This window comes from Sitophilus oryzae, unplaced genomic scaffold, assembly GCF_002938485.1.
Source record: "Sitophilus oryzae breed Bouriz unplaced genomic scaffold, Soryzae_2.0 scaffold_379_pilon_pilon, whole genome shotgun sequence".
NCBI lineage: Eukaryota > Metazoa > Arthropoda > Insecta > Coleoptera > Curculionidae > Sitophilus > Sitophilus oryzae.
In genome coordinates this window covers 1,207,975-1,231,353 of record NW_022146950.1, presented here as the reverse complement: position 1 = coordinate 1,231,353, position 23,379 = coordinate 1,207,975, and the positions used below count along the sequence as shown (strand labels likewise).

The window sequence follows — 23,379 nt, the reverse complement described above, 5'->3', positions numbered from 1 at the left end:
AGTAAACCAAGGTGGGTCTTATTTTAAGGTGTGAAATGGCAAAATAATACTTGTCAACAAAAAATAAAGCAAGAAAAGTAAGGTAAATATCAAATTAAAAATATCTATATCGAAATCACAGGTAAGTTAGTAATGCAATCCGCCAGGTAAAAAACAAGCTTAAATAGGAAAATAGAAAAAGATAAATAGAAAAAGGCAAACAACATATACCCAAAACGTATAACAATCAAAAGGTTAAGTAAAATAAATACAAAGGTAATCAAAAGGTAAATACAAAGATAAATCCAAATGAAAATAATCAGTATCAAAATAATAATCAGGAGTACAATAGATTAAATATTAAAGAAAAAATATGAGAATAAATATTAACAGCAAGAATGATATAATTAATATGTTAAAAAAAAAAAAAAAAAAGATAAATAATAATAAAATGATAAAATAAGAATTGCACCTTTTAATGCAATTGCCCTATTTAAATCAATTGCCCCACGTTGGGCCGCCATGAAAGTTATGTCACGCGTTTTGGCCTTAGCTCGGCTCTTTATTAAAAAAAAAGAAAAAAAAAATTAGAAAAGAATTAAAATACGAAGAAGAAAAAATTTATTAAGTTGCGATTAAGAATAAAATATTTATGTTTGCGGGTCTAGTCGCGAACAAATTTACGCCCTAGCTCAGAAAATTCGAAGAGTAGGGGCGGGTTAAGAGCGCCACTGACTTTAGACGGAAAAGTCAGAAATCCCCAAGGTGTATTTAGGGCACCTTTACCCAAAAGTTTTCACCAATACATAAATAAAAAAGTAAATATAACAAAGTCAGATCATAGAGAATTATGTAGACAAAGACCAAAGGATAAAAAATAATGAAAAAAAAAAAAAAAAAAAAAATATTATAATAAAAGAGAATTAATAAAAAAACATCATATTAAAAAATAAAATACCAATAGTAGTTAATTAAATAAATCAATAAAAAAATTGGTGCCATCAAGGAATATCTCACATACGCAAAGTCAGCAAAATTACAGTAAATCACTATAAATAAAAAAAAAAAAAAAAAAAATATTACAAAATAAAATATATATGTATATATAAAAAAAAAAAAAAAAAAAAAAAATAATATCAAATTAATCAACAAATTAAATAAATCAAATTTAAAATAATACTAAAACCAATTCACTAATAATAATAATTAAATATATAATTATTAAATAAATAAATCTAAATTAATCAACTAATAATTATGAATTCATTCATTCAAGAAATTAGATATCGATAAAAAAAAAAGAATTAGGATTTAAATTTTAAATAGAGACAAAAAGAAACTGTGTCAGCTGTATTAAATTTACAAAAAAAAATTAAAGGAAAAAAAAAAATGAAATATTATTTTATCAACAGAATTAAGTATGTGAAAATTTATTCTAATTTAAATTATAATGTTAAAAAAAATTATCTACGTTCAGTATTTTCGTACGCACCAGATCAAAATTCAAATCGTAAGATAGGGAAAAAATTAAAATTGAATTTGTACAATACCAAATAGTTGAAAATCTTCTAAATCAAATCAATCCTGGGCAGACACCGTCGGCTGTCAACTGTTAACCGTCGACTGTCAACTCCTCCAGAAAAGTAAAATGGATACGGCGAAAAAAAACTGCTCCAACAAAAAAACTGGCTCAGAGAGAAGTCTTCAACACAGAAAAAAAACTTCTTCGGCCCAGACAAAAAACTTCTTCGTTCCAGACAAAAACTCTTCGGCTCCGACAAAAAAAAAACCCTGCTAACTCAGGGTTTTCTACGAATCCTCAGGTGATTTATATTATTTCTTCCCCTGGATGAAATGGGGTGCTCAATAAAAAAAGGCGGGCTGCTCGGTTGACCCACGTCAGCTTTTTGATGTGAAAATCCCGTCACCGGTAAACCGTAGCACCGTCCAAAAAAAACAAAAGGTAAGATAGGATGCTGCAGTAATTTTTGAGGCACACTCGAAAATCCCCACAAGGGTAAAAATCAAAAAACTTGACAAAAATGACCGAGAGGCCTCTGTACCTCACACTAGCTGAACATAAAGTGACCAAACCAAGGTAGTTCCAAGAAAAAACGAAAACCTTTTTTTTGCAACCAAAGAAAATAGCCAGAATAAAAAAACACGAGCCCTTGAAAAAATATGGATTGCCAACCTTGCAAGGCTGAATAAAGACCATGAAGAAAAAGTTTATATATTAAAGGAAAATAAAGTTAATATCAATAATTATATATTAATTAGAATTAAATTAAAGTTAACGAGATTAATGAAAGTTATATAGAAAATTTGCTTATCAAAACATTCAAAAATTAATAAATAACAACAATCTAGAGATATTTCGCATGACTCACTTGCCGGATCGATACGATATTTTTAAGACAATTATGCTTAGAAAATTCTACCTAAAAATTTAAAATAGAGCAACATAAATTTAATGAGTTTAACTAAGTAACAATAGGCTCAATAATTACTGTTGATTAAATAAAATACAAAAAATATATAATCAATTTATTTAAAGTTATTTAAAAAAAAAAAAAAAAAAAAAATACTTAATAAAAATAATAAATTTTTAAATATTTGACAGTTCAATTCAAAAATTTTTCTAACCTACGTATTTAGTATATAAACAGAATTAACGGCGGAAAGAATTATTTTATCTATTTCGGCTAAAATAAAATATTTAAATTGTATTAAATAAAAAAAAAAAAAAAAAAAAAAAAAAAAAAAAAAAAAAAAAAAAAAAATATTTTAGTTAAAAATAAGGATGAAATAATTACTTTTGTTAACATGTAAGTACGATTTATTTATTCTTGGTTTACTGAATTGAACTGATCGATATTTCAGACTAATAATAATATCAATTAGCTTTAAATTATTAAAGAAAAGAAATAAAATAGTTTAGTGAAATTTTGGCACGTTACAGCCTTCCTTACTTTAAATCAGTGCCTTCTATTATAAGATCAGCCTACGGGCGAGATTTATGACGTCACGCTAGTTAGATATAACGGATTAATAAATATGCTGTAGATACATGGAAAACATAATTATTCCTCAGATTTTTGGTTTTGTATTTTAAAATGATATAGTTAAATGAAAATTATACATAATATACAGTTAATTAATAACAACATATAATACCTATTATAGTAATAAATACTTTGGCAAATAAACTATGGACCATACAAATGCAGCAAATTTTTTACAATGTACAAATAATGTATAGGTACATAAGATAATGGGTAAAATGTAAATATATTTTTAAATTTTGGGGTTGAAAATCGATCTAAAATTAAACAAAAAAACATTTGAATATCTACTAATAGTGATGTATTATTATTTGCATTCACAAAATTATATGTATATTTTGCAAAAGTATCAATGTTTCGAAAATTATATTTACAAATTAATAACAATATTATTCTAAAAACAAAAAAAAAAAACGTCAGCGATGGCTATGAAATTGAAGATTAGCTGGCATTTTATATGTTTAAATTATTCTAAAATTTTTGATTTTCTTGGATTTTTTAAGGTTCGGGAAAAACGCTGATTAAGTTTTTTCATTTTGGTTTTCATTATTTTTATTTGGTTTTAAAAAAACGTTTCGGCTAACCATAGCCTTCACAGTGTTGTGTCATATGAGGAAAATAGTGTCGAATATAATCCAAAAAAAATTACATATAAACAATATAATTCACACCTCATAATGTTTAACTGCAATTAATTAAACTAATATTAAACTTATCAAAAGATGGCCACATATTTTTTTTAAAATTATTATTTCTTAAAACAAATAAAAATTATCTACATTGGACTATGGAGTACGCAGTAAACATTATGCGCGTGGTGTGAATATTTTATAATTGCAATTTTTGGATTATATTCGACCACTATTTATTTCTTATGACACAACACTGATGGAGGATATAATGTTAGCCGAACCGTTCTTTTTTTAAACATAATAAAAATAATGAAAAACCAAATGAAAAATCAATCAGCTTTTTTCCCGAAACCTAAATTCCAAGAAAATCAAAAAATTTTAGAATATTTTAGAATTCAAGGCTTAAAGAATATCAAATTTTCCAAAGATTGTAAAATTCTATGTTAATTATTTTATGTGTAATTATTTAGGGAATGTCATAACGATGTTCATTCCAAGCCAACTAGACGCCGATTTTTTTTTTTTTCTATGATACAGTATAATTCTTACGTAAATGTAAATAACATTAGACAATTAAAACAAAAAAATGAATTTCTTAAGTATTTTTAGTAACACCTTTATTCTTTAAAACTTAATTTTGTATTATGCAAATATACCAATTTTATTGTTATTTTAAAAAAAAAAAAAAAAAAAAACATTTAAATATTTGATATTAAATTTTAGTATTATAAATTAATCAATACTATCATTAAAAATTACTGAACAAATATATGTTATGCTTAACATACATTTATATATTATCAAACCAAAAACACATTCTTCTTTTAAAACTGTATCAGTCTTGTCTTTACAAAAATCTTTTTTAAATTTTGAACTCAAAATAATAATCTTTTTCATGATCTCTAATACACATATTCTTTTATTTTTCCCCTAGATTTCATAATACCCTACTTACGTGTTTTGAAACTTTCTATTCCGGAAGCTGAACCAGCAACAATTGGGAGTGGGGATTCCACAATATGAATAAAATAAACATAATTGTCCAGTTTTCATTAATACCATCATGGAGAATATTATTTTTAAATTTATTTAAAGATATTTTTTCAATAAAATTCTCTTGATTTATTACTCGTACCCACTTTTCTTGCTTTTCCGGACACTTTAGGCTGCCTAGTATAATAACTATCCTTAGTAACTATCCTTTCCACCAGGAACACAACAAAGATGAGGCATAGCACCAATAACACACTCCACTTAAGCTTTATGGATGAAAATTGTGTAGAGTTCTTAAAAAAACACACACAAAAATCACGATAAGTAAAAAATGTATGGGCACTTTAGGTTAAATCACTTGCACAACGTGTAATTTTTAAATTTCTTATTTTTTATGCGAAACCGAGATTGACCATATATCTGGTAGTAGTATATGTCACTTCAACACCAAAATAATTAGTTTTTTGCACTACAATAATAAATAATACCAAAAATCAAAGAGTTAAAACCAAAAATCAACCGACAAAATATGAAACGGAATCTAACCCAATATCTAAGTATGTACAGCTGATGAAGTAAACAAAAGTCCGCCCGTAGGCTGATCTTATAATAGAAGGCACTGTTTAAATATAAAGATGCACTTTGTTTGAAACAGACATATCAGTGAACCCGTTCTATGAATTCTATAAAAGTAACTATGAGCAAAAAAATGCCAAAAACTGATGGTTATGGTTGGCGATAGCAAAATATAACGCTACGCAGAAAAAGATAATATTTTTTCTTTTAGTGTTGAATGATCATTTTCATTTGAAATTCTCGAGAAAATGCCTCATATTTTTGGGAATATGGCCTACGGATGGAGACACAATTTGGGACAAGCTTTACCATTGCTATTTCTGGACATCGTTCTCCTACTATGTCCTTTACTCTTCGAGTGCTGGTCTCAAAGCCGTCAAAATTTGGAGTGATGACTATTTAGTAACAGCTTCAAGTTTTGCAATTATGATTGAATATCTAAGCAACGCTTACAAAGTAAACAGATCAACACCAATTCCTATTTTTTTTATATTTATTAGAACTAGATATATAACTCATCATATAGTCTCAGGACTTTGACAAAAGCTAGTATACAGGGTGTCCCAGGCTGAGCGTGCATTAGAAGTTTCTAGAGAACTACAACATCTAGCTCGGAGACTTTTGTACATCATAGTGTCACAACGAGATCTATCGATTAAAAATACTTTCAATATGACGGCACCTCCGGAAATACAGGAAGTTGACAGTAACTTTCTTATTTTAAAAGGTGTCCCCATTTTTTATTACATACTTAAATTATCTGTAAAATTTTATGAATTTTTATATAAACACTCTATATCTAACATTCACCGTTTTTTAGAAAAAAAAAACTAATTAAAATTTTTGAACGAAAAAAACTACCTGTCAAAAATATGTGTATAGCCTAAACGTCAAATGTAATGATTACCACAGCCACTGTGCCATAAAGAGAAAACTGTGGCTATCTATTTCAAAAATTAAACTGTTCGAATGTCATATAATAATGGCCGCAGCTGTCATAGAATTGAGGGATTAAAAAATTATCATAAATCATTTTTTTTTCAAATGGAAACCCACTTTTCAATTAGTTACTTTTTGACTATGCATGTTCCTATACCTAAAATAAATCGTTTTTAAGTTATTTAAGATTTAGTATTAAAGCGTATATTTTTCATGATTTTAACCAGTAGCCTATGACTTTAAACGTCAAGTGATGTAAAACGATAGATCTGGCCATGTCATATTGTAACGCCTTGTTCAAAAAGCAGCATCATTTCCGAACCAACTTTGCGGTGGTTTTTTTCGATTATACGGAATATTATTTATAATATCAACTATTAGATATCACTAGAGAGCGAAAATACGAGATATAGTTTTATAAATACACTCTTTAAAATCTTAAGCAGGCAGTATTTACAATATAAGAAATTTAAATAATTCGTTTTCTGACAGATGGAAATAAATGTCTGACCGTTTGACACTTAATGTCAAATGAAGCTAGATAAAATGAAGAAAAATTACGTTTTCAAATTAAATCTTAAATAACTTAAAAACGATTTATTTTAAGTATAGGAACATTAGAAAAAAACGAATTGTAAAACCTGTTCACTAGTGAAATAAAAAAAAGTGGGTTTCCATTTGAAAAAAATGATTTGAGATAATTTTTTAATTGCTCAATTCCATGACAGCTACCGCCATTATTATACATCATTTGAACAATTTAATTTTTGAAATAGATAGCCTTCTCTTTAAGTCACAGTGGCTGTGGTAATCACCAGGGCCCAGTCACTCTTATGGAGCATTAAATTACAAATTGACGATTCGGCCCACTATAGATGGTGCTAAATTAAGTCGTGTATATATGGTTGCAGAACAGTTCTTCGTGTATGTATGGTTGCTTCAAACGTTACGATTGGCTCGGTCTTTAAATTCATTTTATAAATTTTGCGATTGATTTCCCTCTTCCGTCCACACAGTACTTCAAATACTCCTTTATTTATGCTTCAAACTATATTTAAGCTGCCTTTATTTTGTTCTTAATACAAAATGTATTTCTCGTGCTTTTTATTGTATTCCGACTCCAACTTTTTCATATTATATTATTCAAAGGTAGCCATATTTCTTAGTGCTTCTTGAATTATACAACTGTGATGAACTGCAACGAGATGAATTTTCAAAGTATAAGCAGCCTCTAGGATAAATTTTACATATCCGTTGTAGCCTTAGGTTGTAGCAGGCTGAATTCATAATTTATTACCATAAAGATATAATTCTCGTCAAGATATCTGGTGGTGTAGGGGATAAGGCTCTCGTCTAGCAACACGAAGGTAGCCGGTTCGAGTCGTGCCGCCGACACGACTTTTTATTTAATAAATAATTATTTTGACCTTGAAGCCCTGAGCCGCACTCGGCCCGCTATAGATGGCAGCAAAAATTTTGTTCGCTTTTTTATTACATTGACTGATCGTTCTGTAGTTATTCTGTGGTAATCACTAAATTTGACTTTTAGGCTATAAATTTTTTTTGACAAGTAGTTTTTTTCGTCCAAAAATTTTAAATATTTTTTTTTCTCAAAAATGGTTAATGTTAGGTATAGAGTGTAAAATATTCGTAGAATTTTCCAGAGAATTTAATAAAAAATGGGGGCACCCATTTAAAATCAGAAAGTTGCTGTCAACTTCCGGTATTCCCGGAAGTGCCGCCATATTGAAAATATTTTTAATCGATAGTTCTCGTTGGAAAACAGTGATGTGCAAAAAATCTCCGATCTAGATATTGTGGTTCTCTAAAAACGTATGCACGCTCAGCCTGGGACACCCTGTAGACTGTATGATAAGTTATAATTCAAGGAAGGGGAGCACAATAGATCTTTATCTCATTCTACATTCTTCTTCATAAATCGACCCGTATACTACTTAAAAAATATATTACAGGTTCTAATATTCAAATCAGAAACATTCAAAGACCTTATTATCTTCATCGCCACTAAGGAGAAAGAGATGTTCTCAACACGCAACCAGAATATTATCAACATGTACAAGAAAAATACGAACTACACTAACAAGATCGTGTATGTCTACGTAACCATTGGAACAGTAGGAATAGTGGGATTCTTTTTAATTCCCCTGATCAACAATATCGTTATTCCCTTTGGATATAACAATGTCACAGGCGTGAAGGAACACCATTTTATTATGCACACTTGGTTTCCCTTTGACGCCAACAAATATTACTGGGTTACGTATTTTGTTCAACTCACAGGATGCTTGTAAGTAAAATTATCAATTATCCAAAAATAAATAATAATTTTTGTTTATCAAAATGAATTCGATAAACAAACTTACAAAAGATACCAATTAAACTTTTAGTTGCGTAATCGAGGGCGCGATTTTTAAATTCATTGTTGCCAACCGTGGACATATTTCGACGCTTGGCTGACTAACTGGAATTTAAATTTCGCGCTGGGGATTCAGGTGGTAGCTCTGCTGTAAAAAATGTCAAGTTGCCATATTTATTTATTTATTTCCTGATACTGTCATTCGTTTTGACACTTTAGTTTTGTATTACGGTCAAGCTTAATCACGTGATTAGAAGTTTATTTGGTATGAACTATATGTGTTAAGTAAAATAACTAGGTAAAAGTGTTTATATGGATGTTGATATTATTATTGCATGAATGAGAAGCATGCCCCCCCTCCATGAAACATTGGTAAACCGTTTTTCCTGAAAATGGATACAGTTGAACAAATATAGGAAGAGACTAGGGATAGCACCGGTCGCGTGTTATTTTATATTTTTCGAAAGAAATCAGTACATGTATTATTTCGTATATTTTTCATTTTATTGATTTTATGGAAAGCACTTTCATTAAAATGTCGTATCCTATGTTATAGGGCTTGTTTCTCTCTACAATTTCCTGTTTCACAATGTACCGTTTGTGTCGGGGAAGGGTTCATAGTTTCATAGTTGTCGATTTTCGAAAGAAATCAGTACATGAATATTATTTCGTATATTTTTCATTTTATTGATTTTATGGAAAGCACTGTTCATTAAAATGTTGTACTCTATGTTATAGGGCTTGTTTCTCTCTACAATTTCCTGTCTCATAATGTACCGTTTGTGTCCGGGAAGGGTTCATAGTTTCATAGTTGTCGATTTTCGAAAGAAATCAGTACATGAATATTATTTCGTATATTTTTCATTTTATTGATTTTATGGAAAGCACTGTTCATTAAAGGTTGTATACTATGTTATAGGGTTTGTTTCTCTCTACAATTTCCTGTCTCACAATGTACCGTTTATGTCCGGGAAGGGATTACAGTTTCATAGTTGTCGATTTTCGAAAGAAATCAGTACATGTATATTATTTCGTATATTTTTCATTTTATTGATTTTATGGAAAGCACTGTTCATTAAAATGTTGTATCCTATGTTATAGTAAGAATATATAAACAAGAGTTATAGGCAGGGTTGGCATGATTTAAATCAAATGATTTAAATCATGATTTAAATCGTGATTTAAATCAAGTAATTTTTTTAATTTTAATCACTGATTTAAATCAAAAAAAATTATTAAAACTTTATTATAAATCAAAAATAACTGTAAAAGTTATAAAAATGTGTCCTAGAAAACTATAAAAAATATTTCTATAAAAGATATAACAGATAATAAATCGAAAATTTACGATTACAAATGTTATAAAACTATATAAAAAATATCTATTCATCAATTTAAATGTTGGACCGATTTTTGAAGTAATTTCGTGTGAATCCATTAGACCGCTAAACGCAGGGATTTATTTTAAAATTTATGTATAAGTGGCAAAAATTCGCTGTTCGAATACATATCATTCGCAGTCTAGTGCAGAACTAGATTCTTCTGATATAGAGACTATATCTTCATTCCCGAGAATCTATAATAATAATCGTTGTCAGGAAATATGTTGTTTTATATTTTTATTTGAAATGGTTGTGTTTTTTCCAAATTCTTACCGACATTTTGATCTGCAGTAAGTATTTTACACTTTGACTAATACTAATTTTACTCTGGACTGAAGAGTATTTCCGAACAATAAATAATATATTGTTTTATTAGGAGTAAAAATTATACTTTTTTTGATGATGCTGTACCTTTGAAGGACCATCGTAAAGCTATTCCGACGTTACAAGGAAGCACAAAAAGTACAATTTTAGTCCTAATAGAACATACATACTATTTTTTTTAAACATTACAAATCATTTTTAATCAATTTCAAACATTGCAAATAATATAGGGGAGAATGCCCAACAGTGAGACACATTTTTTTAAGACCGTAAAAAATATTTTATTTTTTCATCAAAATAAACTATTTTACTGTTACGTTTTTCGTCGGTTCCGTGTGGATAGAAAGTCACAATTTATTTAAACACTATTTATTTAACACTAATTAGTAAAAACAATAACGATAAAAGACTTATAGAACTATTTGCAAACGATCTATAACTAAGAATTTATTTTGAATTTTAGCGCGTCAACTGCACTGGTATATTTATAACTGCCCCCTGTAAGCCACCGCCGCCGGCTTTTATACCGACAGGTAAAGAACTCTAGAATTGTCCATAGATCGTTAGGTGCGTAGAGAAGGTTTTCGAATGTTCTCGTATGTACTAGTCCATTCCAGTGGGACTCGATTCTTCTCGAACGAATGAATCATTGCGGTGTCTATGCGATGTTAAGGTCATCCGAGGGCGGGCCATATTGTGAGGTTAGGTCGAGTCGAGATGTATACGGTGAATGAAGGTATTTGCAAAGCTGGCCCCTGGTACATTGCGAAGTCTGGTAGAAATAGCAGTCTACAGTTTTCTCTCCCGATCTCAGCTTTGGGTTGTAGCAGCAAACGAGGATCTCGATTCCCGTAAATCTGAACAAGACTTCAATCATGTTCCGGATTGTACGCCAACTCAAACCATCGAGTCCACACGCCAGCTTCGGAATGGCTAATCGTGCAATGTTGTTGTTTAGCAGGGCTTCTCTCAGTTCAATCAGGGTCTTCCATAGATTGAGATAAGTCGGCTTACTCGGGGACCATTCCTTGGTGACCAGGTAGAAGATGTGCCTTGCTTGACCATGTGCATTGTCGGTTAGCCTCAAGACGCTTCCAACCTCTGGATCCTGTCGGCGTAGTTCTCCGACACGCCCAAACTTCTCATTGAACGTCGCAGCGATTCCTCTGGACATCCGCAAATCTCGAGCCACACAATGAGCGAGCGAATAATCAGGAGGCACGGAAAAGAGGTCTCGTTGATCTTCTTTGGTTACACCATAGCGAGCCTTCTCACTGCTGTTGTATCGGGCCATGAAATCGTCAAAGGACATCTCCGAATCAGGGGGATCAAAGCTGCAGGTTCTCACGGTCCCAGCACGATCTTCTATTTCGCCTTGGTAGGGGCTCAAACGGTTGAAATGGACTACCCTCGGTTTTCCTTTTGGCAATTTTCTGATACGGTATACGACGTCATTAATTCTATCCATGACTTCGTATGGCCCTTCCCACGAGGATTGTAGCTTCGGAGATAACCCACGACGTCTCTGCGGGTTATATAGCCACACCAACTTCCCTGGTTGGTATCCTCCATGCTCAGCTTGAATGTCGTAGTGTTCCTTCATTCGGTCACTAGCACTTTGAATATTTAGGCGGACTCTCTGATGAATGTCGTCCATCCTTTGACGTAGTGTGTGGACATAATCTTCTCCGGCGACTTCTTCTCCCGGTCGGCAACCAAATTTCAGATCACAGGGTAGGCGCACTTCCCGTCCCATAACGATGCTGGCTGGAGTTTGCCCTGTAGATTCTTGGACGGATGAACGGTAGGCCAACAGGAACAGGTGAAGAAATTTGTCCCAGTCTCTTTGGTGGTCAGAGACTACTTTGGCCAGATAACGGTTGATAGTTCTGTTCATGCGTTCAACCATCCCATCGGATTGTGGATGTAGAGCAGTCGTCCTGGTCTTGCGGATGTTCAGGACTTCACAGACGCCTTGGAACAGATTGGACTCAAAGTTTCTTCCCTGATCTGAATGAAGCTCCATGGGAACACCAAACCTGCAGATCCATTCTTTAACAAGGGCATCAGCAATCGTGGACGCTTCTTGATTTGGCAACGCGTAGGCCTCGACCCATTTGCTGAAGTAATCCATTACTACCACAATGTATTTGTTGCCATCGTTCGTCTCCGGGAAAGGACCAGCCACGTCGATCGCTATTCGTTCGAAGGGACTACCAACATTGTACTGGCGCATAGGGGCTTTACCACGCTTTTGTGGCCCATTAATGGCTGCGCAAATGTCACATTTCTTACACCAGGCCCTCACATCTTCTTTGCAGTTCACCCAGTAGAACCGTTCACGCAGCTTGCCAAGTGTCTTGGTAACACAAGATGCCCTCCGCTGGTTCCATTGTGAACTTCCTCCAAGACTTCTGGGACCCTCTTCTTTGGAATGACGATCTGCCTTCTCTCTTCTTGTCCCTCCGGTCTCTCGATCACACGGCGAAGTAGTCCGTTATCTATTACCAAGGAATTCCACTGGGCCCAGTACGACTTTACGTTCGGCGAATATCTGCAAACTTCTTCTCACGTTGGTCTTTGGCCTGTGTTTTTCCAGTTAATTACTAAACCTAATTCTGGGTCACTGGTTTGGTCATTTGCAAGATCTTCGGGTTGCCAACTATCATTAACCACAGTTGTTCTTAGGAGTTTCACTTCTTTCTCTTCTGCTCGGGAACAATGCTTACAGTCCTTAGCGCAAGGTCTTCTGGAAAGTGCGTCGGCATTCCGATGGATTGCCCCAGCTCGATGTTCTGTGTCGAAGTCAAATTCTTGTAATCGTTCAATCCATCTAGCTACCTGCCCTTCAGGATTCTTAAACTGCAACAGCCATTTCAAAGCAGCATGGTCTGTTCTTAACAAGAACTTTCTTCCATAGAGATACTTGTAGAAGTGTTCCACTGCTTTAACTATTGCTAGTAATTTTCGTCTGGTTACACAGTAGTTCCTTTCCGGTTTTGACAAGGTCTTACTAAAATAACCAATGACTTTTTCTTGACCATCCTGGATCTGAGACAGAACAGCGCCTAACGCAACATTGCTAGCGTCGGTATCCAATATAAAGTTTCCGTTGCCAAGAGGGTAGCTAAGTATGCGCGCACTAGTCAGGGCCTTCTTCAATTTTCAGAATGCCTCGTCAGAATCTGAGTCCCAAGAGAAACGCCTCTCGCCTTCGGTAAGTCTGGTCAATGGTGGCGAAACCCTGTACATAGCGGCGATAGTATGTGCATAGTCCCAAAAAGCTTCGTAGTTCATGTTTATCTTTAGGTATTGGCCACTCTGCCACTGTCTTGGTCTTCTGTGGATCTACCGCAACTCCTTGGGAGGAGACTACATGTCCCAAGTAGTGTACCTTTTCTTGACACAGATGACATTTTTTGGGGCTAAGTTTCAAACCAGAGCTCCCTAGTCGCTTGAAAACTTCTTTCAAATTCTTCAGATGACCGTCAAAGGATTTCCCAACCACTATGATGTCATCCAGGTACACTAAACAGGTAGTCCAGGATAGTCCCTTTAACACAGACTCCATTATTCTTTCGAAGGTAGCTGGCGCGTTGCACAATCCAAAAGGCATGACGGTAAATTGCCACAGTCCGGAGCCCACCGAGAACGCTGTTTTTTCTCTGTCTTTCGGCGCCATGTCGACTTGCCAATATCCACTCTTCAGATCTAACGTAGAGAATATAGTCGATCCCGCCAGCCTGTCTAGAGTATCGTCTATCCTCGGCAGGGGATAGCTATCCTTCTTGGTAACATTATTAAGTTGCCGATAATCAACACAGAACCTGGTGGTACCGTCTTTCTTCTTTACTAGTACTACCGGCGATGTCCACGGGCTGTTAGATGGTTCGATGACACCCTCTTCTTTCATTTCTCGAAGGATTTTGTCAGCTTCTTCACGTTTGGCGAGCGGCAGTCTACTCGGATTTTGTTTGATTGGTCGTGCATCTCCGGTGTCAATTTTATGTTGTACTAAATTGGTACGACCTCTATGTCCTGCTTCTCCTTTATCAAACACATCTTGATACTTGATTATCAGGTTTCTCAATTTTCTACTATCTTCGGGAAATAATCCCTTAACGTTTACTAACTCCTTAACCATTTTGTCCGGAATTTTTGAAATCGAAACTTTGGAGGCTTCCACGCTTCGAATGACTGAGGAGGCCGAACAACAGTACCCTAACAGGGTTCCCTTCTTCAAGGATACAGAATGATAATTCGTGTTCATTACTCTTACCGGTACAGACTTCTTCGCTCGTAGCAGGGGTTTTCCAACAGCGACCCCTCGTCCTATTTCGCTGTCATGGTTCCTTGGCTCCAACAGAATAATACTCCCATTATTCGTTTTACCTTCCAGGCGACCATCCAAAAATATCTCACAGCGCTCAGGGATCGAAACATCTTCTGCTACTACCACGCGAAGCGTCTCCTCACATTTTCGATGTAGAACCACTTCTTCTTCATTTATTTTCAAAATTTCTTGTTTGAGGTTTAGTTCAAAACCTCTAGTGGTCACGATGTCCATTCCGAGAATAAGTTCATCTTCGATGTCTGCTACTAACACTCGATGATTAAAACAGGTGCTTCCGATAACAAAATTAAGATCTACCTCTCCATGGATGAGAGCGCAGCTTCCTGTAGCTGTACGTAGTCGCCATTGTGTTGTTTTAATCCTTTTTGATGTTTTAAGGATATCCGGCCTGATGATCGTTTTGGTCGCACCCGTATCCAACAGCATGGTCCGTAACTCTCCATCCACGAAACTAGCCACAAAAATGCTGTTGAACTTGTGTTGTAGCGATGCGACTTGAACAGTTTTCGTTGGAACCTGTTGGGTACTGCTCCATATGTGTCCCTTTGATTCGACACTTGGCGAAACCGAGTCCACGTCTTTTTCTTGACAGTGACTTCTTACGTGTCCTGCCTGGCCGCAATTCCAGCAACAAGTCGGTCCTTTCTTGCCCATGTACTCCTCCATGACTTTCCGTACAATGCTTTCCACGGATTTGTCGGAACATTGGTTGACCGCCCGTACTCTCACTAGAGACCGAGAACTTTGTTTCGCGGCCTCAAATTCTAGGGCACGTGCTAAAGCATCCACCAAGCGCGTTGGGTGGGCTAGAAGAAGCGCTTGCCTTGTCTCGCTGTCACGTAAGCCATCGGAGAATGCCTGTACTGCCAACCGCTCCATAACATTCTCGGGCGTAGCAGGGTACGCAAGGCGAACGAGGCGGGCTACGTCGGCTTGAAACTCCTGCAGAGACTCATTTGCCTTTTGAATGCGATTTTTTAGTTGGGAATGATAGACATGTTCCAAATGAGCTTGGCCGTACCTCATTTCTAAATGTCGTACCAATTGCTGATAATCTCTCTGTTCCGATGGTGACAGTGTCTGCAGGATATCAGTCGCATCTCCCCGCAGTGCGATAGTCAAAGCGGTAGCTTTTTCAGCGATTGTCCAGCCGTTTGCTCTCGCAGCGGCTTCAAACTGGCAAAAATAATTGGCCCAAGCGGTTTTTTCGTCAAACTGTGGAGGCTTAATAACTGACTTTGAGGTATACCTATTTTCGACTAGTTTCGGTCCCTCCGATGTTTCTTGACATTTTGGTGAATTTGACTTCGCTATTTTTTCTTTTAAAATTTCGATTTTTCGGTTTACATCATCCTCAATATGTGTTATTTTGTCTTGTAGTTCCGTAGAATTCTCTATAATTTCTGTTATCTTTTCTTCTAAATTAATTATTTTATTATTAAAGCTGGCCTGTATGTCTTTAGAATTTTCTGCGATCTTATCTTCCAAAATATTAATTTTATCACTGATTTTCTCTTCTAAATTAACTTCCAAGTCAATTATTTTACTATTTAAACTATTCAAATTGTCGTTTAAATTGTCTTGTAAATTTTTCAATGACGAGTCAAGGTCACCTTCCAGCTCGAAGTAAAATGTGTCAGGATCCTCACCTTCCTCCACCAAAACGTCTCTCAGTCTAGCTTGCAAAATGCTTTTCTTTCCATCTGTCTCGCACTCTCTCTCTTCCAATATGCATTTCAGTTCGGACACTTTCAAGTCTTTCAACAATTTTTTCGGAGCCATTGTCTGTCTTTTTATTTTCCTAGTCTATCACACACGCCACACTTGACACCAATTGTTACGTTTTTCGTCGGTTCCGTGTGGATAGAAAGTCACAATTTATTTAAACACTATTTATTTAACACTAATTAGCAAAAACAATAACGATAAAAGACTTATAGAACTATTTACAAACGTTTTATAACTAAGAATTTATTTTGAATTTTAGCGCGTCAACTGCACTGGTATATTTATAACTGCCCCCTGTAGGCCACCGCCGCCGGCTTTTATACCGACAGGTAAAGAACTCTAGAATTGTCCATAGATCGTTAGGTGCGTAGAGAAGGCTTTCGAATGTTCTCGTATGTACTAGTCCATTCCAGTGGGACTCGATTCTTCTCGTACGAATGAATCATTGCGGTGTCTATGCGATGTTAAGGTCATCCGAGGGCGGGCCATATTGTGAGGTTAGGTCGAGTCCACACCGGCCCGCAACATTACTATACTTTAAAGGCAACCACTCTCTCCTAAACATGTTTAATTAACTACTCTTATTGAGACAAAAACATGTCTTAAAATTAACAATATTGTTATTATTGCATTTGTCTCATTGTTGGCCCCTAAGGTCTAACAGTAAGACAGAGGAAGTTTTAAACAACTATTTATTAATTACTTAAAAATAGTTAAGAGTATTTATTTGCGTTTGGCATAAAACAAAGGGGGTAGAGATGTCTTAAACAAAAAACTTAAAATATAAACACAAGTGCTAAAAATATAATTAACTTAATCAACTAACGAAATAAAAAAAAAAGAGTTTCATAGATTTTTGTTGTTAATGTAACTTCGACTTAAAATAAAGAAAAACTCTGTTATATAACAATCAATAATATGATATAGACATGTTCAACAATGCCAACGAGTGCCCAAAAGGTACCTATGTCCCAGTCTTAACCGGTGCACTGTCTGTCGGACACTGTCTCACTGTTGGGAAATATATTTTGTCTCACTGCTGGACATTAACACTAGTCGGCCATTTTGTAATTTATTTTATTCTAAAACTACTTGAACAAAAAAACGTATATTAGAGGTATGTTCTAAAAAACCATTCTAAACTTACCTCTCCACTAATATGGATTTATTAAAATAACTAAGTGTTGCCTTACAGACTGAAGAAAACGCACGTGTTAAAAATTATTTTTCGCTTCAGAAATTGTATTGGGTGCAGTTGACATACAGGGTGGGGTGGCCCATCGAAAACGTTCCGCAAGGCATAACGGCCAGGGCATTTTTTTTTCAGAAAATTCAAAAACACGTCAATTTTGTTTGTGAGGGGGACAATTTTTGCCCCAAAAATGATTGCAAAATCTTCAACCCTCTAAGCGGGAGTGTTATCCCCCAATTTTTTTCAAATGGGAAGGGGGTCAAGTGGCACCGCAATGAAAAGGGTTTCCTATTCTCTATACTTTCCCGCTTCGTTTTTGAAAATCGGTCGAGTCATTGAGAAAATATGAAGGATTGAAATTTGACTTAACATTTATCAGAGTAAATGATAAGGATAAATTCCTTCGACCAATTTGCTGTTTTTTCTTATTATTTCTAGATGTTTACGCATTTTTTCACTTGCCACAAGGTTGAACGATCAGGTTAGGTAATGTACTTTCTTTTTGAACGATGTAGTTAATCGGAACAACTGTCGGTACTGGGCTGAGGACAACCCCAGTGTTTTTCACGAGGTAAACACACAAAACCCTCAGAAACTGAACATGTGGGCTGGTATTTTTAGAAATTCTATTGTGGGTCCTTTTGTTCTTCCTGAAAATCTAACAGGTGATATGTACTTGGATTTACTGGAAAATACCATCGACCCAGCCCTAACTGACATCATAGAGAACAATCCTGGATACGTTGAAGCGGAACTAATATTTCAACAAGACGGTGCACCTCCACATTACTCTCAAAATGTGCGTAATTATATTTAAACAATAACTTTCCCGGTCGGTCGATAGGACGAAGGGGTGCAATTGAGTGGCCTCCCTGGTCACCCGACTTGACTCCTTTAGACTTTTTTCTATGGGGACACATAAAAAGTAAAGTGTATAGCACTCCACCCGCCTCATTAGAAGACCTGCAAAGACGAATTATTGATGTTTGGATAGTGAAGCGACCCCGCAAGTTCTTCAGAATGTTCTAGAACGGGTTGAAAATAATTTGTATTACTGTATGGAGGTTGACGGGCAACATTTTAGCATTTGCTTCATTAATAAGGGAATTTTTTTTTAATTAATTCAATTTATGCGTTTTTTTTCAAAAAGTACTTTTCAAATTTCAATCCTTCATATTTTCAAAATGACTCAACCGATTTTTAAAAACGAAGGGGGGAAATATAGAGAATAGAAAGCCCTTTTCATTGCGATGCCAGTTGACCCCCCTTCCCATTTGAAAAAAGTTGGGGGATGACACCCCCGCTTAGAGGGTTGAAGATTTTGCAATCATTTTTGAGATAAAAGTTGTCCCCCTCACAAACAAAATTGACGTGTTTTTGGATTTTTTGAAAAAAAAAAAACCCTGGCCGTTATGCCTTGCGGAACGTTTTCGCTGGGCCACCCTGTATATCTCCCAACACTGCAGGTTCCATATTTGATACAAAATAGTTGGTATATAGGTAGTGTTTTACTCTCGAAACGGGAATTGGATTCGACGCGTTTTAGATGAAGGGGATTAAATGTCTCACTGTTGGACCTGTCTCATTGTTGGGCATGAGGGGGTGCAAGGGGTATTGAAGCGATACATATAGCCTAGCTTACCCAAAAGTCAACCTCACCTTCACGTGGTGCACCCTGTTTACACAAACGAGGCTCTGACGTCCGAGTATAGGCGGTATAACCTTATACAACCCTCAGACCTACCATCTTCTGGGGAAAAGGAGTAATAAAATACACCTAGCCGGCCGAGAACGTAGCACAAGGGAACTATCGTCGCAGTCCTCACTGTGCCATAGCCATCCCGTGCTACAGTTGCAGCCAAAACTGTGCGGCAGCGTAACCGCCACAGTTAAACCTTTCACGCAGCTTACACACAGCAATGATGGAACATTCGAGTGGGACAAAATTATCGTCCGGAGGTAAAATACCCCTCAATCGGATCTCCGGGAGGGGTGCCTACTCGAGCGTATCATCGGAGAAACAAAAACATCAATGTTTCACGTTCGCGGCGTGGAACGTCCGCACTCTACTGGACAAGATAAATTCAAATCGACCAGAGAAGAACAGCACTGGTCTCACAGGAACTCCACCGATTAAATATAGATGTTGCCGCTCTAAGCGAAACACGCTTTGCAGATAAGGTAGTCTCACTGAGGAGCATTACACCTTCTTTTGGAAAGGTCACCCCGCAACACACAGGAGAATTCATGGTGTAGGCATTGCGATCAAAAACGAAATCGCCACCAAGTTAACAGAAGTACCTATTGGTGTCTCCGAACGTCTTATGACCCTAAGGTACCCCATATCAGACAAAACTTACGTCAACAACATTAGTGCCTACGCTCCCACCCTTGACGCTAAAATTGAAGATAAGGATAAATTTTACCAAGCATTACAAAATGCCTTTCAACGAATTCCAAAGCACGAACGAATCATCTTGCTAGGTGACTTTAATGCCCGTGTAGGCAAACAACAGGAAATATGGCCTGACGTATTGGGAAAACAATGGAAAACGCAAATAGCAATGGTGAACGCTTATTAACAACATGCGCAGAGTATAATCTTTGCATCACCAATACGTGGTTCATGTTGATGAACAAGTTTAAAGATACCTGGAAACATCCTAGATCAGGCCACTGGCATCAATTGGACCACATAATCGTTCGAAGGATGCATCTAAAAGATGTTAGGCTCACAAAAGCTAGAATAGATGCCGAATGCGGCACTGACCACCGACTTTTAATTTCAAAAATGAAAATCCAGTTAAAACCCAAACATCCACGCTGTAAAAAGCAAAACAACATGACCAGATTGAACGTACGGGATCTAGAGAACAAGAATACCGCCGACGCCCTCCGGGAAGCCATCAAAGAATCACTTCCACCGATAACTTCAATCTCAATATTGGAAGCTGAACAAGACTGGACACAATTAAGGGATGCGATTCATAAAACCAGCGAAGCAGTACTGGGAAAGTCGAACAAAAAGAAACAACCAGACTGGTTTGACGAAAATCAACAGCATATACAGGCTTTTTTGGAACAAAAGCATAGAGCACATCAAGCCGTCACTGCAAATCCACTTAATCCAAGACTGGTAGATAACTTTAAAGCAGCCAACAACACCCTTCGAAGAGAACTGCGCCAAGTAAAGGATAACTGGTGGTCACAAAAAGCGAATCAGATTCAAGAGTACGCCACTCATCACGATTATCGTAAATTCTTCGAGGCTGTAAAAGAAGTATACGGTCCAACTAAGAAGGTAAGCTGCCCAATCATGGCTCAAAATGGCGAACTTCTAAAAGAGGAAGAACAAATCAGAAATCACTGGAAAGAACATTACAGCCATATCCTTAACCAAGAAAACAACCCCAATATGGAAGCACTAAACACAATACCTCAGTATAACAGCCTCGATGTATTAGACATCCCAATAACAGAACAAGAAATAAAGACCTCCATAAAACAGCAACAAATCAGCTGGCTGTGACGCGATTCCGGCGGAAATCTATAAGTGTGCAAGTAAAGAAATTATGGATCATCTTAAGGCTCTCTTTGATGTCGTATGGGAAAGCGGAGAGGTACCTCACGATTTTCGCAACGCGAATATAGTGAATATATTAAGAACAAAGGAAGTGCATCAGACTGCGGAAATTACCGGGGAATTTCGCTATTGGCTATCGGCGGAAAAATTCTTGCAAAAATAATGTCAAACCGCCTGCACCCATATATAGAAAAAATCCTTCCAGAATCGCAAAGGGGTTTTCGTACCAACCGCGGCACCGTCGATTCCATATTTTCCATCCGTCAACTACAGGAAAAAGTAAAAGAGCAGGAGTCTAAACTTTATGTTGCATTCATCGATCTAACAAAAGCCTTCGACTCTGTGAACAGAGATGCGCTTTGGGCAATTATGGAAAAGTTCGGAGTACCCAACAAATTTCTTACAGTGTGTAAAAGCCTCCAAAACAACAAGTCAAGAGTGTCACATCATGGATCACTGAGAGACCCATTCCTAACAAATACAGGAGTTAGGCAGGGATGTGTCTTAGCGCCTCTCCTATTCAACATATTCATGGCAGCGCTCTCCATTATAGTGGACAGCAAACTGCAGGAGAGAGGATTGGGCATTAGATACTGATATGACGGCGGTCTGTTCAACATAAAAAGACTCAGGGCAAAAACACGTACAAAATTTATCACAGAACTTCAATACGCTGACGACTGCACTCTAGTTGCAAACACGGTACAACAATTACAAGAAATGTTGAACACATATACCTGGGCATACGAGGCTTTGAGCCTTAAGCTAAACATCGACAAAACTAAAATCATGTGCACTCACCCGGAAGATCACAACAATGCTATAAAAATCGGAGAAGAACTATTGGAATATGTGGCGGAATTCAATTACCTTGGCAGTTTGATTTCGGAAAAGGCCAATATTGACTCTGAAATTCAGCACAGGATTAGTAGCGCCTCAAGGGCATTCTGGAAATTAAAAGACAGGGTTTTCTACAATCATGACTTGAGTACAAAAACAAAACTTGCAGTATACCGAGCAATTATAATCCCCACCATGATATATGGGAGCGAAACCTGGGTGCCTTACCGCCGACACATGAACGCATTGAACAAGTTGCAACAGAGACACCTTAGACAACTCTTAAGAGTCCGGTGGTTCCATCATGTCTCAAACGTATCGGTCCTTGAAAAATCTAACTGCGAGAGTATTGAAGTCATGGTCACAAAATCCCGCTTAAGATGGGCTGGTCACGTATGCAGAATGCAAGAAAACCGCATACCAAAATCTCTGCTTTACGGTGAGCTTGTGGACGGTAAGAGGAGGCCGGGTGGACAACTGAAAAGATACAAGGACATTTTCCACGAAAATTTAAAGGGAATTAACATGCAGAATGAGTGGGAAAAAGCAGCTCACAATAGAACTCAATGGAGAAGGGTTGTAAACTCAGTTAACAGCGGCAACCAAAAAGTAGAGAGGCAACAAAGCAATGAGATTTTTGAATGTCCGGAGTGCGGTAGGCAGATAACATCACGTATCGGGCTTTTCAGTCACAGAAAAGCTCATGAAAGAAAACGCCTTGCGTGACCATTTTCTTTATGTGTGTCGAATACTCGTCAGCGAGTAACGGCTGTATGTATGTATTGTTGGGCATTCTCCCCTAAACAGTAATCGAGCAACAATTTGTACACTCGTTGAATTTGACACTTAATATCAGTTTAATAATATATTTTTGTACTTTTGTGCTTAGGCGCAACAGTACTTTACTTTTATACCTAGGCGTTAAAATGACAAAAATTAATACTTTTGAGACGTTTGAAAAAAGAAATCCTTTTGATCTGAAGCGAGCGATTTTTTTGCGAAATATATTGGTGACCGATGTGAAAAAATGACAAACGCACCCTAGAATTATTAATGTTATCGATAACGGGCAGAGTTATAAAGATTTAGCCATTTAGGATAGGACTTTAATTGGAAATAAGTCCTAGTCATTTGGAAATCCGATTTAAATATTGTTTTGAATTAAAATCAAAAAAATCTGATTTAAATAAAAAAAATCTGATTTAAATCAAACAAATCTCATTTTTTTTTTAAATCATTATTTTTTCCAACCCTGATTATAGGGCTTGTTTCTCTCTACAATTTCCTGTCTCACAATGTACCGTTTGTGTCCGGGAAGGGATCATAGTTTCATAGTTGTCGATTTTCGAAAAAAATCAGTACATGTATATTATTTCGTATATTTTTCATTTTATTGATTTTATGGAAAGCACTGT

General features: G+C 36.0%; 1 protein-coding gene across 1 annotated transcript in view; it reads left to right on the top strand.

The window, feature by feature from the left end:
- The first annotated feature begins 2,800 nt into the window (after positions 1 to 2,800).
- LOC115885296 (odorant receptor 30a-like) overlaps positions 2,801 to 23,379 on the top strand; it is a 45,427-nt gene continuing 24,848 nt past the window's right edge. Inside the window, exons 1-3 of the mRNA XM_030904156.1 lie at positions 2,801 to 2,807; positions 5,457 to 5,701; positions 8,158 to 8,492. Of these exons, the coding sequence (XP_030760016.1) occupies positions 5,672 to 5,701; positions 8,158 to 8,492 (365 nt within the window). The 5' untranslated portion in view covers positions 2,801 to 2,807; positions 5,457 to 5,671. The remainder of the gene's footprint in view (positions 2,808 to 5,456; positions 5,702 to 8,157; positions 8,493 to 23,379) is intronic.